The sequence below is a fragment of the Perca fluviatilis genome, chromosome 22, assembly GCF_010015445.1.
Source record: "Perca fluviatilis chromosome 22, GENO_Pfluv_1.0, whole genome shotgun sequence".
NCBI classification, from domain to species: Eukaryota; Metazoa; Chordata; class Actinopteri; order Perciformes; family Percidae; genus Perca; species Perca fluviatilis.
In genome coordinates, this window is record NC_053133.1 from 9,086,141 (window position 1) to 9,103,095 (window position 16,955).

Consider the following 16,955-nt stretch of genomic DNA (forward strand, 5'->3'; position numbering starts at 1 on the left):
ATTGTTGTTTACACTTTGGTCTAGTATGGTTTAAACAAACAAGATAAAATGTGTTAATTGGTGAGGTTTATAGATGCTGGTAAGCAGATTTTGTGACCTTTGGACAGAGCCAGGCTAGCTGTTAGTAAGCTAACTGCTAGCTGCTGGCTGTCGATCCATACTGCTACACAAACATGCCAAACATACCAAAATGTCAAACTATTGCTTTAAGTTCGAATGTTTTGCCCTTTCCCCTTAAAATTTCATTAAATGTAGCTATCATAAAAGTGTTGACGAGATAACATGTTAATTAGTGAGCTTTATAGGTGCTGGTAGGCTGATGCTAAGCTAAACTTCCTGCTGGCTCCGGCAACATATTTACTGTACAGATATTAGAGTGGTGTCCCATCTGTATCTAATTACCACAATATGGATTGTATGTGTGAGAACAAGGCTCCCTTCCTGTGCTTTGCTGCAGACAACACCAAGCCATGCATAATGGTCGGACACAATTTCAAAATTTTCTCACTCAGAAGTCGCACACACAGTTCTTCTTTGTACAAACAAAACACTCACAGGTAATTCCAAGATGTTAAGGACATTCCACAAAGCTCTATAGCACAAATTGAAATTCCAACTTGGTATAAAGGTTTTTGTCATAGAAAAGAATTCACATTTGCCACACATATGCTAAGATAACTGTGCTAAAAACCCTCCCCACCCTATTGGAGTCTTTACATCCTTTGTGTAATATAGGCCTTGATGTTTCACTCTATCTGAATGAAAAAACATATCCAGTGGAGTTAAATGGCTTTTTTGTGTGTGCGTGTGTGTGTCGTCCCCCAACACTTATTACGCTCATATACATATTGAAAAATATAGCTCATAGTATATGTGCATAGCTAATCCTTCTTGTGGAAATAAACAGCGAATATAGGAACATTTAAAAAAAAAAATTTCATTCTTCCTATGAAAAACAAAAGGAGACATTTTATTCACGTTTCCATTCATGTACTCAGAATAAAAGGGAATTATTGTAAGATGGTACTTTATTGGTTTCAAGAGTGATGGAATTGCACCAGCCCAGAGTCTTAGTTGAATTAACATATCCTTGATTTAAAGCATTTAACATGTACAGTAGGTAGATCTACTCCAAAGTCATCTTACACAAACCATAGAGACATTCAGTTCACTGTTGTTTAGAATCCAGTTTTTAATATTTAAATGAACTATAAAAAGCACATTAAAACATTTTCTCATTTTAGTTACAAAAATGGGTCACCTAAAGGGCTTCTCATTGCATTCACAGAAGGATTTGAACAGTGGATGTCTAACAGTTAACGTATTTCTCTCTTTAAAAAAATCCCCACCCAAAATATATAAACTTAATTGCTTAACCAAGGTATATACAGGGCATAACATCCTTGCATCTTACAGGTTATCAAGAAAGTTTGAGGTATACAACCGAAATAAAAAGCCTGTCAGGAAACAAAACAGAAAAAAAACAACAAATAGAATTAAATAAAGGAAAAATGAATGCCATGATTTCTTCCTACTAGCACAGGATCACAACATTAGTGGGAGATGTGTATACGTGCTGGTGTGATACTTCCAGTTGTTTCACCTACGGTCACAAGGGCAAAACAGCAAATAACCTTAAGCTTTGGACTGTCAATATATACAAAGGGAATACAGTCTAATTTAGCAATAGAGAATTGTTTGAATGCTCACTTTATTTGCTTCATGACAAATACACAGTATGTGTTGAACAAACAAATATCAGAATTATAAATTTATTTGATTGAATGATGTCTTTAACTTACACTGTATATCTTTGAACCAACATAGAAATTAAAGAGCCGGAAGCAGAATCTGATACACATGCAAGTTTTGAAAGTGGATTCAGAAATAACAGTATTGTACAAAATAATAATTACATTTTTTTTTTTATAATTATCAAAATACACCTTCTTTCTTAGCACCTCTTTATATTTTGTGTGTGTTTTGAACAAGCACCATTGTAGTCGTTTTCATACAGCACCTGGTGTATCCAGAGAGGAGGTCTGTGTCCCCTTATGTTGCCTGACCCCCTCTCTTGGTTACCTCCAATTCACCCTCCTCTGCCACGCGTTCAAATGTCCTTCACCTTTGCTCCATAACGTGGTTAAGTCATGTGGTTCGAGCCCTACAAGGGCAACAAGTATTTTCCTGGGTTACATGTACATACATGGAAAGACATGCTTTGCTACACCATCTCTTATTCAAAACTTGCATGTGGCATAGAAAAGGGTGGGGGGCTAGAAATGGGGTTTGGTGGTACCCAAAACGTCTCAACTTGACTTTCTTTGCTGGCCCCATCAAGTCCTTTTTTTTTCTTTTTCGTTTTTATTTAGCCAAGGAAGCAGATGGGCCCAACTTCAAACCCAAACTTCTGGTTAGGGTCTCCAAAGTCAGTCAACATGACATCGATGATTGGAACCTGATCGATTTTGGGAGTATTAATCTCCATCACAGTCTTTCCATAGCCCTTCCTCGTCTGCAACAAGAGAGACACGGACACAGAGATACAATTAGACAAGAAAAGAAAAAAAAGCACACATTTTGTCACGTTTCTAACTTGGCAAAACCTTTCACTGTGTCTTCATGCTGATCATTAGGTCAGTCCATTCATTCCCTTTAGACCCGAAAAATTTGCTAATGTTTGTGTATGAGGAGAGATGGGCTTTTAACCATCATTAGCTGTCATCAGCTACGATCATGGCTTTCCATTCTTGTTTCACTACTAATGTGATTTCCTTACGGAAATAATAGTTCTGTTCAGTAAGTCCCAAATAAATGAGTAACTGATTCCAACGATTCAAAGCTTGACAGTTCTTAAACTTCTATTTGAAACACCACAGGACATAAATGGTTCAGAAGTCATGCTCGATTTTTGTTCTTTTTTTCTTAATAGCACTAGCTAGCTAGGGTAAGTCATCCAAAAAAATCAAACTTTAAAGAGCAGCAACATGTGCATACTGTAATTAGCCATTTGAATTGCTCACATAAGTCAAATTAAAACAGTAATTTTGAGTGATGCCTGTAACAGACATCCACTCCCTGCTCATTTAGACAAACTGATCCATGGACAGGGCTTACCGCACAGCCGTCTGAAAGGGCCTTGATGTAAGGGTTATTGTCATAGGACATCTCCTCATCGTTGGCGCCCAGGAAGCGCAGCGCCTTGTTGTAGCTGTCACTGGTGGCGTCGTGCCACGCCACAGACTGGTGGCAGCTGTAGGTGAAGTTTTGCCTGGCAGAGGCTGTCAGTAGTCTGAGGAAGGTCATCTGTACCATGTTTATTGAGTTTCCATCTGCGTCAACATAGGAAAGCTGTTGGTGGGCAAAAAGGAAGAGAGGTCAAAGGTTAAGAAGCAAACCCTTCTACATTTTCACTGGATTTATAAAACAACTCAAATAAAATAATTGATAGAAGAGAAAGAAATTATGAAAGAAATGTGTAAGAAATATGAAGGAGTAGTCATACACAATAATAAAGCAATTAGAAGACAAAACAATAAAATAAACTGAACCAGAGATGTTTAAAATGCTTTTATAAATGATGCATATGTTAGATCTCCAATAGCCAGCTTTGTATCTTGAACATGCGGCCTCATTACTGAAACATAAAACAAGATGAAGATATTTAGACTGCCTGTTAAGAGTGTGTGAAGAACTAACACAAATTAGTGTAAAAAAAAAAGAAAGAAAAACTGAAGTGTTTAGGGTACCAGGGAGAGTTTAAATATAATTTTCTGAATAAGATTAAGTCTGTAGTTTATTAATGTTGAAGGCAATGAAAATATAAAGTTTTTATTTCTGTTAGAAAAGGCAGCTGATCACACAACTTCCCTTTGTACGGTGAACAGTTTCTTAAGATATGAAGAGTATGTCCTGGCCCAAATAATATTGAAGTAAGGTAATTATGGGGGGGGAATAAAATACCTATAACAATTAGTCATATGTTTTCCAATTGATATACAGTAACCGTCGCTGCCTCTTAACCCAAATAAATCCCAAACCAGCTTTGACAAGGTTAGTGGCTGTATGGTAAAATTAACCTTAGTTGCTTTGTCACTATTACTTTAAACATTACTGAATAGGGCCACAGCACTCTCATCTAAATCAACTGCTGAGGAGCTTAAATATGGCCACCAGAAGACATGTTGCATCACAGAAAAGCCCTCTGTTCAACAAAGGCACATTTGCTCAAACAGTCAGGCCAGACAACTTCTGCTCCGATGGATTCTATTTTCTCGCCAAAGTCCCCATCCCAGAAGAACACTATTTCACAGCCGGCCAGAGGATTTCTACACTTACAGTACTGTAGGTATCAGTTAGTCCTATGGTACTTTAATTCCTACATGGACAACGTTATCTAACCATTATGTGTTAAGATCTTAACAGTCTATAGTTAAGATGGTTGGTCTCCATTTAAATACAGTAGGATAACAGAGTTTCTAAAAGGCTGTGAAAGGTTTGTCCAGGAAAAGCACAGAGCAAGATACATTCGTGAGTCATTGTATTTACTTTGTCTTACAGTATATATGGTAGTTTAATAGCACATGTATAACAATATATTTTTTGTCTCAGTTTAATACATGTCAACCTAATGAGCCTCGGCTGTCTTGAATCTAGAAAAACGAGAGGTCTACAGAACACACATGACCCTGACAGTGAACCTTATCTGAATATGTGCATTAGCAGAGCCCTCAGTTTGTAACCAGGAGATGTACTGTACTGTGTATTGTTCTGTCACAGTATTTTCTCTTTGTAAATACATCAGCATGACAGCAGTCTGATGGAGCAGACAAACTTTTTTCTTTCATTTCTGACTACAAGAAATAGAAGCCGATGAGCCGAGACCATTTCAAACTGTTCAAGGGCAGAGTGAGGACTACTGGAAAGCTAAAATACTCAGGCATTCTGCTTGAATCCTCTGTAATGTTTTATTGATGCTCTCTTCTTTATATAGAACAGTCTTAGAAATGTAATGAATTGTAATGACAGTATCTGAAAATGAGGCACTGGTTCAAAAGGAAGTAGATTATTTTACCTAAAAGCAATCTTTTTCATGATGAAAGCCTACCCCCTTGCACTATGAATTCTCTCTGCTCTTGTTTTGCCTAAAGTATAGACACATTCAAACCATTAGGCAGTTTGGGATTTCTTTATGGGGAGCAACTTTGGGTCACTGCCTCACAATTTTATGGGTGGTGCTGCTATTTGAGTCTATTAGCAGCTGCTTGTCGTTTTGCAGTATCCCTGCACAGGTGCATGGGAGAATGCAGGAAAAATAGAAGAGATGGAGCAATCCATTCAGTTTAGCACCGAGTGAAGGAGTTTATGTATTTGGTATTTTTTTTGCAGTAAACTGAAGGAGGTGAATGAAAGAAGAGGAAAAAGAGACTTACTATTTTCCCACGCTTAAATTCACTGAACCATGTCCCAGGGACTTCTTTGGGCCATGAAGATATTCTGACCTGTAGAAAACAAAACCAGACAGGGCATATTAATACTAGACAATATCATGGGCATTATATCTATATTTGTATATAAAAAAGGTCTATTGTATAAAGCACAGCCTGAAGGGTAGCATTGAAATCTATCATCTGGGAGCAGAAGATAAACCTGCATGTTATTATTATCTTTGAAATATCGTTTTTTACCAACTTTATAGTCAAAAGATTTCATCGTATTTGCCTTTTGGTGGTTCTTGTGTTGTTTGCACAAAAGTGAAAATCAAATCTGTACAAGCTTAGCCCTGAAGCAAATCAAATGGCTTCCTTTGACAACTTCAGCCTAGTGCTGCGATGTTTGTTGATGTGGTAGTTTAACATAATGGATTAAGATTTGATGAGAAATGATGATTAGAAACAGGCAGTTCTAAACCTCGTGGGTACAAATCCAAAGTCACTTACTCCATTGGACTTCTTATCTGGATAGATGCAGGTTTCGCCCCCGGCGGTGAAGTTACAGTAGACTTTGAAGGAATCCCCGGAGCAGCCTTGGTTCGGATCAATCCAGTATTCGCCTGAGGAGAACCAAGCACAGTTCTACTACTGTCCATAAAAAATGGCTTGAAGCTCCTTTTCAGAAATGAAGTGTGCTAGAATTCCTTGATCCTATGTGAAATTCTGCTTGAAAGTAGTTTACTGCTGATTTTCAAGGCTTATACACTGCTAGATAAAATGTTATTGTTATGCCTGGAGCGGGATATAATTTATGTGCAACAATTTTGACAATTTTGCTCAACCGAAGCTAAATGAGTAAGGAGAACCTAAACCAATCCATGCGGCTCTAAATGACAACTTTCTGTCACTCTCATTATGCCTGTTGTTGATTGCTCTTATGGGGACTGAGGAGGTGATGGGAAATGACTTTTATAGAAGAAATAGAAGAAAGGGAAAAGTTCTAACACTGATTAGCCCAATCTTCTCTGGGCAGTGTTCTCAATCACAGTTTGAACTAAAAAAAGTTTGTTTTTTCACTTGAGTATCAGTTTGTCAGAAAAGCAGAGAAAATGGGGAGAATCTCTAGTGTCTCAATTACCGAGGGTTATAAAGCTCTTCTCTGCTGCAGCCTGACTTTGTGAGTTACACTCATAAGAGGGGTGTGTTTTTATACAAACAAAACTCTTTCAGTATTACTTTACTTTTACGTCAAACACTCCTGCTTACCATCAGGGAACTCTGGGTGGCAGAGCTGCAGATCTTTGCAAGTCCTGGCAGGGTTGTTTTGTGTGCCCATGGGGTATTTCATGCGTTCAATGTCCTGTTTGAGGTTGTTGAGTGAGCCGAAGATGTCCTCCATTCCCTCGCCATAGTCCATGATGGCAGCGGCTGCGTCTGACTGCATGCCACTGGAGCGCTTGGTCTTTTTGGGTGACTGGATGGGCAGGGGCTGGATAACTTCACCTGGTGGACCCTGTAGGGTGTGGTGGGAAAACGGTTTTAGATTTCATACAAGCAAACCGACCTGAGATTGTGTACAATGCAATTTTAATTTAGCGGGAAAAGAGGGCACAGTAGTGGTCTTAAATACTCACAGGAGGACCAGGAGGACCAATTGTACCAGTGTCTCCCTTTGCACCAGCAGGACCCTGGGACACACATGAATAGACAAATGTTAACCAAGATAAATCAAACAGTGACAATGTGCCTTTAAAACACTAATAGTACTCACAGATGAACCCTTGGATCCTTTGGGACCTTGAGGACCCTGCATGAGATAGGACAGAAGTACAGAAATTTGGCAAAGTCATTCTATCATCAGTGTGAAGAATCTAAATGAATGAGTGAACCAGTAAAAGACTTACAGGTAGACCGGGGGGGCCTGGGGGACCGAGAGGACCGGAAGAACCACCGATACCCTGTGATAAGATGAGATGAAAGCAGAAGTCAGATATATATTAAAGAAACCTTGTAGACTAAAGTATTATTGGGAGGCTTAAATAATGAGCGAAATGAAAAAGCTAGAAAATAATGGCACAGGACCAGGAATATGGAACAAATGCATAATGAGCCTTCTTATGGAGTTTTTTATTAACTGAGATGAGAAGAAGACTTTATTTTAGCCATCAACACTGCACTTGGTTTCTTTGAACCCAGCAATTCACAACCGTATAGCTCAATTTGGTCAGGAAATAAAAGCAAACGATATGAAGCCTATTTTCAGACCCTAAAATGGAAATGGTAAACTGAGTGAAAACTTTTTTGAAGCCCTTGTGCTCTGACAAAAGGGGACATTACAATTTCATTAGGCCTAATCTCCAGATACTTAATCCAACCCATCATTTTAAATGACCAAGCCGGGGCAGTCCAAGGGCCACAGCAGGACAGAATCGCAAATGCAGTCGTCCTGCAATGTTTATTTAAAAATGGATGAAGGCTGTCATCAGTCCTTTATCGAGACTGAGCTTCAACCTTCTTTCAGTTCTTCTTACTGTTTTAGTGGAGGGCTCAGTGGTTGAAAAGAATATGTTCATTTTAATGCTGTGGTTCAGAAGCAAACTTGTTTCAGTGTTTTCGACAATGCAGTTAAATATGCACAGTAGGCATCAGATACACAGAAACTGATCACAAAATATATATATATATATATATATATATACACGTTTACAGTGTTCAGGATGCTCATTGGAAAACAGGGGGAAATAAAAACTAAATGAATTTCTATCCTCTCCAAAAACAGTGAAGGGGAGATCAAAAGTTTGAACACGATGCCTCAAAGCCATGTTAATACAGTTGTTTACATCCTTTGAGCAATATGAATGAGTAGTCCAATCCGTCAAAGCTAGAACCAACAAAAAGTTAGCTCATGGTGAGTGAAGAGATGTGCAGTGCAGTGCAGTAGAGCCCTGCACTGCACTGCCTCTTTCACTGGGTTTCACTGTGGCCACGGTGGATGGGCGAGAGGTGGAGGGCAGAAGGCCCGCGGACCAAGGTGGGAATGGAGTCATCAATTACTTACACTGTCGCCCTTGCCACCGGGAGAACCTTGGGGCCCGGGCAAACCTCGGTCTCCCTTCTCTCCTTGCTCACCAGGGGGTCCGATCAGGCCAATCAAACCTGGATGACCCTGTAGGACGAAAACAAATGAGCACGCACAAAGAACAGTCAGAGGAAACAGCAATGTCCTTTTGTGCTCTGAAACTTTAAAGCTATTGTATTCATGTCTGACACGGGCAAAACTCAAACAGCATTTCTTCCACAATACTGAAATGCACATGGAAGGCTGTGAAGTTTCATGACAATACAGATCCTCAGGCATTATAATTTAAATGTATCTCCTGGAACAGACACACAAAAAAAACTATTCACAACACTAATAGGATGACTTTGAAATAGGCAAGCTCTAACCAGGCCCAATGATTTTAGAGCATTAAACACGCACAACACGCAACACGGTGCCTCTATTGTGTGCTTTTAAACTGCTTTCTCTCAAGCCATCATGTCAGTGTGTGGGAGGCAATTTAGATAGAGTAATGTGTGCTGTCTGCATATCCTTTGCAGTTATATTTCACTGGCAAATTTGACAGTGGCAGTGAAGAAAAGAGCAAGATTAGAGAGATCAGAGTGATACATCACATTCAGCTGCATATTCAATCCTGTTAAGAGTTTTTCTCGTACAGCAGCTATGGCAAAAACTAATTTTGTTTCCTACATGTTAACATAAGCTCTATTATCAACGCTGCTTTGTATTTCTAAAAGATGTGTTGCTTTTGATCGATTGCAAAGTCGTGGAGGCTCTGTGCAAGTGGCGAGCAGCCTTGACTGAAGTCTGAACCTAGATCACCGTTTTCCTGTTTATCTGCCAGCCTATTTGGAACCTGGGAAATGTAATCAGCAAGAAGAAAAGGGGCTACACTCACCTTTTCACCTTTAGATCCAGGGTCACCTTTCAGACCAGGAAGACCAGGAGGACCCTAAACAACAATAGCACAAGTTAAAAATCAATCAATTTCACAGAGAAAAGTTAGACAGGACCTTGTGAGGAAAACTAGCAAGACAGAAAACTTGAAGCAGGAAATGAGGTAATAGGGAGAAAGAAACATGAAAAGGGAACACAAAAAGAGGCATTAAACCATCCATGTATTACAGATATGACTCATAGGGACAGTCCAGTTTGTTTTCTTCAACCTGACTGAACCTAAAGACTGGAACTCAGGGAAAACTTATTTCCTATCTCTGGCAAATGTGAAAAAATATACCTCCCAACTACTCCAACAAGATAAATAGTGAGAAAGAGGCAGAGATAGATATTACGCATACTAACCATGGGGCCAGGTGGACCATCCTGTCCTGGGGAGCCGGGCAGTCCTTGTTCACCCTGTGAAAAGCCATTTGATTGCAGTGAGCATTATAGCCTGCTGTATTTTCTCTGGCCTGCCATTGATTTGCTGTGTTCAGCACAATGATTAATAGCCCAAATAGGGGGAAAAAGTGTGCTGGAATAAACAAGCGAAACTAAAGTATAAGCCAAATGGATGTATTGATTATTCCATGAAGTCTTTCATCATGCCTTAGCAGTACCTTTTTATGTGCGCACACTGTGGGTGGGTGTCTGTGTTCGAGCATGCATGTCTGTTTGAGAGTACAGCTGAATGTATCACAGGAAAAAAATCCCTGTTGTCTCAGACTTACGACAGGGCCAGGGATCCCACGCAGACCCTCTGGACCGGGCTTTCCTGATGGTCCCTGGGGTCCAACCGGTCCCGTTTTTCCTGCTGGACCCTCTGCACCTGCCTCACCCTGTATGTGGATATGCAAGTGTTGTGAAAAAGCAATGTGACATAGTTTAGGAATTTAAGCTTATTGTAATGTTATTGAGGAACAAAACATCAGTCAAATAAAAAAAGCGAATGTCTGTTGTAACTGTAGCCAGGGAGGACACTCTACAGTTAAATCTAAATAACAAAAAAGTCTACATGTGCATCAACTTCTAAAATCTAAAATCTGCAGCACATAAAGAACACTTGATGTGTTTTTTTCTTTGGAGCCTCTCGGTACCTCAGAGTAATTTTTATCAGAATTCAGCTGCAGGCTGCTTTTAGCTTTAAATTATGCTCAGACAGTATGCAGTGTGTAGATCGGGTAAATGTGGACAAGTAAACAAGAGTCTGAGTTATCGGATGAGCCAAAGTGCTCCGGCTCCTCCAACTGAAGTTCAGAACAGGCATTGCCATATACGGTGCTACATCCTGCAATGTTTTCATTTGAGGTCCATGAGAAAATTAGCCTCAAATTCAAAGTGTGCCACGACGGTGCGACTGTAATCTGAAATACATCAATATGCACAGAGACTGGACGGAGCTCATGGAAATAAGATATTAAGTTTGAGCTCCAAGGTATTTACAGATTATAGGCTTATTATAAGCAAAGTGGGCAGAACTACTTTAATAAAACTATTGTTTATTTCAGCTATCTTTTGGCAAGCACACCTTCAAGGTTGATTTCCACCTATGAAAACAAGATAAAACACGTGTTTCCTTAAAGGTCATTCTTCATGGCAATTATAAAAAAAATACATTAGTATATAGACAGTTCATAATACTACCATAGTATAGTGTATGGGACATGAGGTTTTACTTTACATCCATACTCATGTAACCAGATTAGCTGAGAAGAGAGGTATGTGTTTGTCGTAAATGTGATTTATATGAAGCGTGCACCAGCTGGTGGTAACAGATCAGGCAGCAGATCATATGTATAGATTTAGACTCTGATGAAACCAGGAGCTTGGTGTGAAACAAGTGCAAACTCAGAGAAATTTCATTTAGGCTCTGATTCTGACTAAAAAGGGAAAAACATAATTACTCTGAAAACCTGAGGGCTAGACTCCTTTTGTCGGTCTTAAAATTAAGCCACAGCACAATGCAAGAAACAAGTGCATCTTAGTTTTACTCAAATAGGCTGCATCCATACAATTCCATTTAATCTAGGATGGAAATTACTTTTTGTGTTTTTGTGCTTTTAATTTAAGAGGGGGAACACTGTGGGTACGGGTAATGGGGAGGCAGTACAGGGACTTGCTGAGACGACTCTACTGTGTGAAGGATGAATTGATTTTGTTACCTTAGCGCCCTTCTCTCCTTGTCTGCCCTCTGCACCAGCAGCCCCCGGAGGTCCCTGAGAAGGATGACAGTTTTAGCATTTCAACACAGCATCAGCATACACTAACTGTACAACAAGACTGTACCATCAAAGTGAATGCTCATCAGTGACCTCTCACAGTATTTCAGATGCTAACATCATTAAGCAAAAATTATTATGCATCTGTTTGTATGCTGGCTAATCTTTTTTTTACATGATGTACAATGTTGTTGTCATGTATGCTGCATACATGCTTTAGTCTTAAACCAGGAATGATCCTCATCACCAATTTTTCTTCAGTACACCTTGCCAGCATCTTGGCATTTCAGTTTACTTTTATATACATATTGTATTCATGCCTGTGACATATTCTACAGATGGCTTTAGACATTGAAACTGTAGTGATATGTGTCAAGTATCTAATGTTGCTGGTATGATGTCAATATGACTATCACCAGATTGTCACTGTCTATTTTTGCTGAGAATCACGCCTTACACAGAAAATAGGCAGGACGCACGGCTGCAGCGCGGCTCCTGCTAGGTCTGCTCATGTGGCTGCTCTAACCCGTTAACGAAATAAAAAGCAAGATGTCTGTGGTGCACACACGCTGCTCAGATAGCTCTCCCGCACAGACAGTTGCCAGTTTTAAGCAGTTTAATGTCATTTAGATGCAAAGATACAGTAGGTTTGTTGGGAAATAATTACAGAGGTCCAGACCTCGGTGACCTCATAGCTGGCTACGGCCATGTTTCTGTCAGGAGCTCTCAAGCACACAATGATTTCTTTCAACTGCAGTGGTCCCTCTTCAAAACCCCTCTCCATCCAAATTCCACTCTCATCTGGCCGCCTGAAGCCTGAGGGCTATTGACTGAGAGTCTATAATGTGAGCTCGCCTCCCGTCTTGGTGCTTTCATCTTGTACTCTTCTACCTCTTACTCTTGGGGAAGAGCCAGGCTCTTGATCAGCACAAAGAGCCATTTCAATTGTAGCACGATATACAGCAGCTAGAGTCAATGTGTAGGTGTGATCTTTTTCTCAAGATCGCCAGGGCACCTTGTTGTTGGCTCTGCGGCCTCAGGTGTATGAGATAAACTTTGTCTCATACACCTGATGCCGCAGAGCCAGTAATAATACTGTCCTTAATCTTATGAAATTGCTACTGAGAAAGGATAAAAAGGTACTAAATTAAATAGTGACCTGCACCCAAAAAAAAAATTAAACCCAGATGAAGTTAATAACTTTTCCATATTTCTCTTTTCAAGAAGCAAAGTTGAATACATTCCCAGTATTAAGGCATTAGCAAATCCGATGAAACAAAATTTTCTGCTATGCTAAATTGACTTGTTCAGAATTGGAGGTTGTGCTCGATAAAAGATTTAAGAGTTGTTGCCATTTTATACAGGCAAAACGCTGAGAAGACACAAAAAGGGCCAACGCTTGCTGTGGACTTATGAATGCAAAGGAGCAACCTGTCGGGGAGCAGCAGGGATCATCTTCTGTCCCTCCTTTCCCCCCTGAGCGATTATAGACCTGTGAGTGATAAAATAGCCCTTTTCCTTACCATAATCCCTAGGCCATTTAGGTGCAGCATATGCTGATACCATGCTAAATGCTCAGAATGTAAATTTCACTGGGCACATTAGAAAAGCAATCAGCCCAGCAGGTTTAAAAATGCATGACATATTTTTTTCCCCATTGGACTGAGCCTTGGAGTCTTTCTTTGAAATGCAGTCAGTCACTTGAGATTGTGACTTTTCTTTCAAATTCAGGAGAATAGCTGCTCATATTCATGTGGACTTTGAGCTTCACATCATATTGAAAATATGTTAATGTTCCACCTCAGATTTGTGCATTCAAAAAGTAGCTTACTGGCTTTGATATTTCACTCCGTTATCTCAACCTCATTCTTTAGGATGCATGGAGAGGATCTGCTTATTGGTTAGAGTGAGAACGGACATCATAGAAGCAGAAACGTTAATTGTGTTTTACATTTACTCAGATTTATTTTCTCAAAGTAGAGACCCAGTTCATCTAGTAAAGGCAGACAAAAATCTCATGAATATGATTGCATCACAATCAACACAAATGAGGTTTTATTTTATTTCATTGTTTTGTTGGTGGCCAACCCTTCTCCTCCCATAACCTCTTAAGAACTTTAACACGTCCATGGTATGCCTTTTTTTGCTCTGACTGTCAGTCAAGCAGCCATGGATCAATAATGTGTCAGACTTGCTATATCTCTCTCGCTTTTTTCCCACTGCCAAAACAAAGTAAATTAGTTTGAAACCCACGGGTCTTTTTTCCAGCTCTTTTTTGGTAAGCCTTTTCAATTTCTTGCTACGAAAAAAAAATAAAAAAGATTCATGATTTTCACATCCTACCATTCATTTCTCAATAGGCTTTGAGGCGGATTTCTTCGCAGACAGCGCAACGCCTTGACCCTTTAAATCTCCCACTTTGTTTTCCCAACTCTACTTTTAATGAATGTGAATCTCTCCTGCTGACTGCCAAGATTGAGTTGTCGAGGGGGAGTTGTTGTTGCGAAGTGAGGCAGGATTCTGGTCTGTTGGCTCAGGAGCCAGATTACAATGCCAACAGATACACACTTATTTAATCTATTTTTAAATAGGGCTACAACATTTCACACGGGTTTGTTGAGTCATGGTTTTAACACTGACTAAAACTTTGGTCACCAAGAGATTTCATATCAAAACAACTCACTCTTGCAAAGATGAAATGCCAAAAGAGGGGACCAAACATGCATGAATAAAATACTGTAGTCATTTTAGAGTTAATGGCCACAGACTTACTCTCTTGCCAGGTGGTCCCGGTGGGCCAGCTTCTCCTGATGGACCTGGAGGTCCCTGAGAACAAGCAAAGAGATTGGAGATGCAGGATGCTATTACAGACAATAAAACAAGTTGTATTAACAAATGAATCAGTGCTGATATGAATTTCAATGAGAGATCAGCATGCTTCACTAAAGATCTTGTTATGTCTGCCAAAAGGACAACAACACAGAGATCATATTGACATTTAGGGAATATTCAACCCCAGTAAAGTCCACAAGAGTTGTGCCAAAACCCAAAGTTGGATGAGGCACTGCACTGCCTGAAATGACACGTACTGTGCTTCCTGACACACTCATCCATCTCATCCATCTCATCCAATTATCTCGTAGTTAATTGCAAGCAATCAAACCAATTTTTTCATCATTTGCATTGGTAAATATTTGGCAGTCCTGAAAAGTGAAGGCTGAGTAATTGAGCTGTTTTATCGGTTGAGTACACAGTTACATGTAAAGACGTATAACCAAAGGATATATATTTTTCCTCTCAAAGAGCACTGAGCCACTACACAAAGTTTATCAGATTTTAATATACCTTCTATCTTTTCCACTGTAGCATTTCAATATGCAATCAGAGTTCATAAACATGTATTTATTCAAAATTCAAATATGTAACATTCATGGAGTAAATAAAATAGTTTCTGTGTTTTTCTTTGGCAATGATAAAGGCTCATTTACATTTATAAATGTTAATAAGAGTTGTGATTCGTTGCGCTTTACACAGGGCCAGCACATTACTGTTTGGCTTTTATTTCTAATCAGAAGTAATGAATCTGCAATGCAAATACGCCCATTTACCCTACACCAAAGAGTATGGAGTAAATATAATGAATTAAAATGTAAATTATTTACCAACTAGATGTAATTACAGCTTTTACTGCAGGCAAACTTGTGATGGACAACTATAATATAAGGTATATATATTGATTCTTATTCATACACTGTTGCAAAGTAGCCGATTGTTAAGATAATTATATTATATTATGTGCTTTTAAAGTGTCCCTCGAGTGAAGCGTATACAGTGAATGATACATACTCATGCAATCATTTGTTTTGGCCAAATAATGTGGAATGACAACAACTTACCGGCTGACCAGCCTCACCATCCTCTCCCTTCTCTCCTGATTCTCCATCAGTGCCCTGTAAAAGAAAGATGTGCTGGTTAGGTCATATCTGCCACTGAAAATATTGATCTATACTTTAACTATCATACTGTTCCATTTATGGATTTAATGATTCACAATACAAAGATCTACACTATCTACTCTATATGGGCCTATATAGAGTAAATATTGCTGAAAGATTTCATACTTACAGCAACACCTGGCTCACCAGGAGGACCAGGGTCTCCAGGGAATCCAACAGGACCCTTTAAGGGAGAGAAATGACATGCATCAGTGTAGAAAAAGAAAGCTGAGGCGCTGCTGCTGAGATATCATTTCCCTGGATACAGGTATAAAGGACATGGTTAGTAATTTAGATAGTGATTTAGTCCTGTTGTACCTGGTAACAACCATTAAAGGCAATTTGATGGACTTAAGGATGATCCTGCAAATCCATGACAAAAAGCCTCACTGCATTTCATTACCATGCAGGCATAAAATATAATCTCCCTCAATAAAAAGGCTTTTTAGTTTTGAATATGTTCTAGGATGAAACGCCTGCCTCAGGGCTGGTGGGGGACATTTCCTTTAAACCAGTACATTTGAGTCTGTTAGACTGAGTGCCAGAAAACACTCTTTCCACTGCGATTTTGAGAGTGTTTGGGGGACTTACAGGGTTGCCCTTTGGACCGTCATCTCCAGGGGGTCCTTTGGCACCAGCAGGTCCAGCAGCTCCAGGGGGTCCAGCCTCTCCTTTCTCTCCTCTTTCGCCTTTAGGTCCCTATAATTGGGGGAGTTGGGGAGGACATTCATTACACCAGTACAGTTCCACAGGGGACAGCATTGTTTTAAGTCTACAATGAACTGAATGGGGGATGAAGACGGATGTGTGGACAAAGGCTGCTGAAAGAAATGTGACGTTACTGTGCCTCTACAGTCCTGGTACAAAGGGACAACTTACATTCATTTTGTATGATTATATTATTATACTTCATATACGATTTCTTTACAGTTTGTGGGCATCCACATCTTAAGTTTTTGTTAAGTGAAGTGCATGTGGCTAAATGCAGTGCATGTTTCATGTCAGTTTGTTTAATGTATATCTTCAATCAAATACATGATGTATGAGGATAAAAATGAGCTTTTAGCCATATTGAAATATTAAAAATCTAATTGAAACAATTGTGTTGAATATTGTACATGGTGCCTTACAAAACAGTCAAATAAAAGTTAAATTAAAGTAAAGGATATTCAGCTCAATTATTCATTATTAATTAATTATTAATTATCGTGGTAATTAGTTATTATTGAGTTATGATTGTCCCAGTACTATCAGTACTAAATGAAACACTTCAATGTAAAAAGACAAAAGAAGAACTGAAAGTCATTGG

The 16,955-nt window shown here is 39.3% G+C and overlaps 1 protein-coding gene across 7 annotated transcripts in view; it reads right to left on the reverse strand.

Moving 5' to 3' along the window:
* Positions 1–1,010: 1,010 nt before the first annotated feature.
* col11a1a (collagen, type XI, alpha 1a) overlaps positions 1,011–16,955 on the reverse strand; it is an 85,874-nt gene continuing 69,929 nt past the window's right edge. For 6 of the 7 annotated variants that reach the window (XM_039790295.1, XM_039790294.1, XM_039790293.1 and 3 more), the window contains 17 exons: positions 16,238–16,345; positions 15,777–15,830; positions 15,548–15,601; positions 14,424–14,477; positions 11,595–11,648; positions 10,164–10,271; positions 9,796–9,849; positions 9,392–9,445; positions 8,491–8,598; positions 7,337–7,390; positions 7,204–7,239; positions 7,067–7,120; positions 6,699–6,945; positions 5,940–6,052; positions 5,433–5,501; positions 3,118–3,351; positions 2,369–2,515 (listed from right to left, as the gene is read on the reverse strand). In XM_039790295.1, coding sequence (XP_039646229.1) covers positions 2,369–2,515; positions 3,118–3,351; positions 5,433–5,501; positions 5,940–6,052; positions 6,699–6,945; positions 7,067–7,120; positions 7,204–7,239; positions 7,337–7,390; positions 8,491–8,598; positions 9,392–9,445; positions 9,796–9,849; positions 10,164–10,271; positions 11,595–11,648; positions 14,424–14,477; positions 15,548–15,601; positions 15,777–15,830; positions 16,238–16,345 — 1,602 coding nt within the window. Of the gene's footprint in view, positions 2,516–3,117; positions 3,352–5,432; positions 5,502–5,939; positions 6,053–6,698; positions 6,946–7,066; positions 7,121–7,203; positions 7,240–7,336; positions 7,391–8,490; positions 8,599–9,391; positions 9,446–9,795; positions 9,850–10,163; positions 10,272–11,594; positions 11,649–14,423; positions 14,478–15,547; positions 15,602–15,776; positions 15,831–16,237; positions 16,346–16,955 lie in introns of all 7 variants that reach the window. The other variant, XM_039790291.1, reaches the window with a different exon arrangement.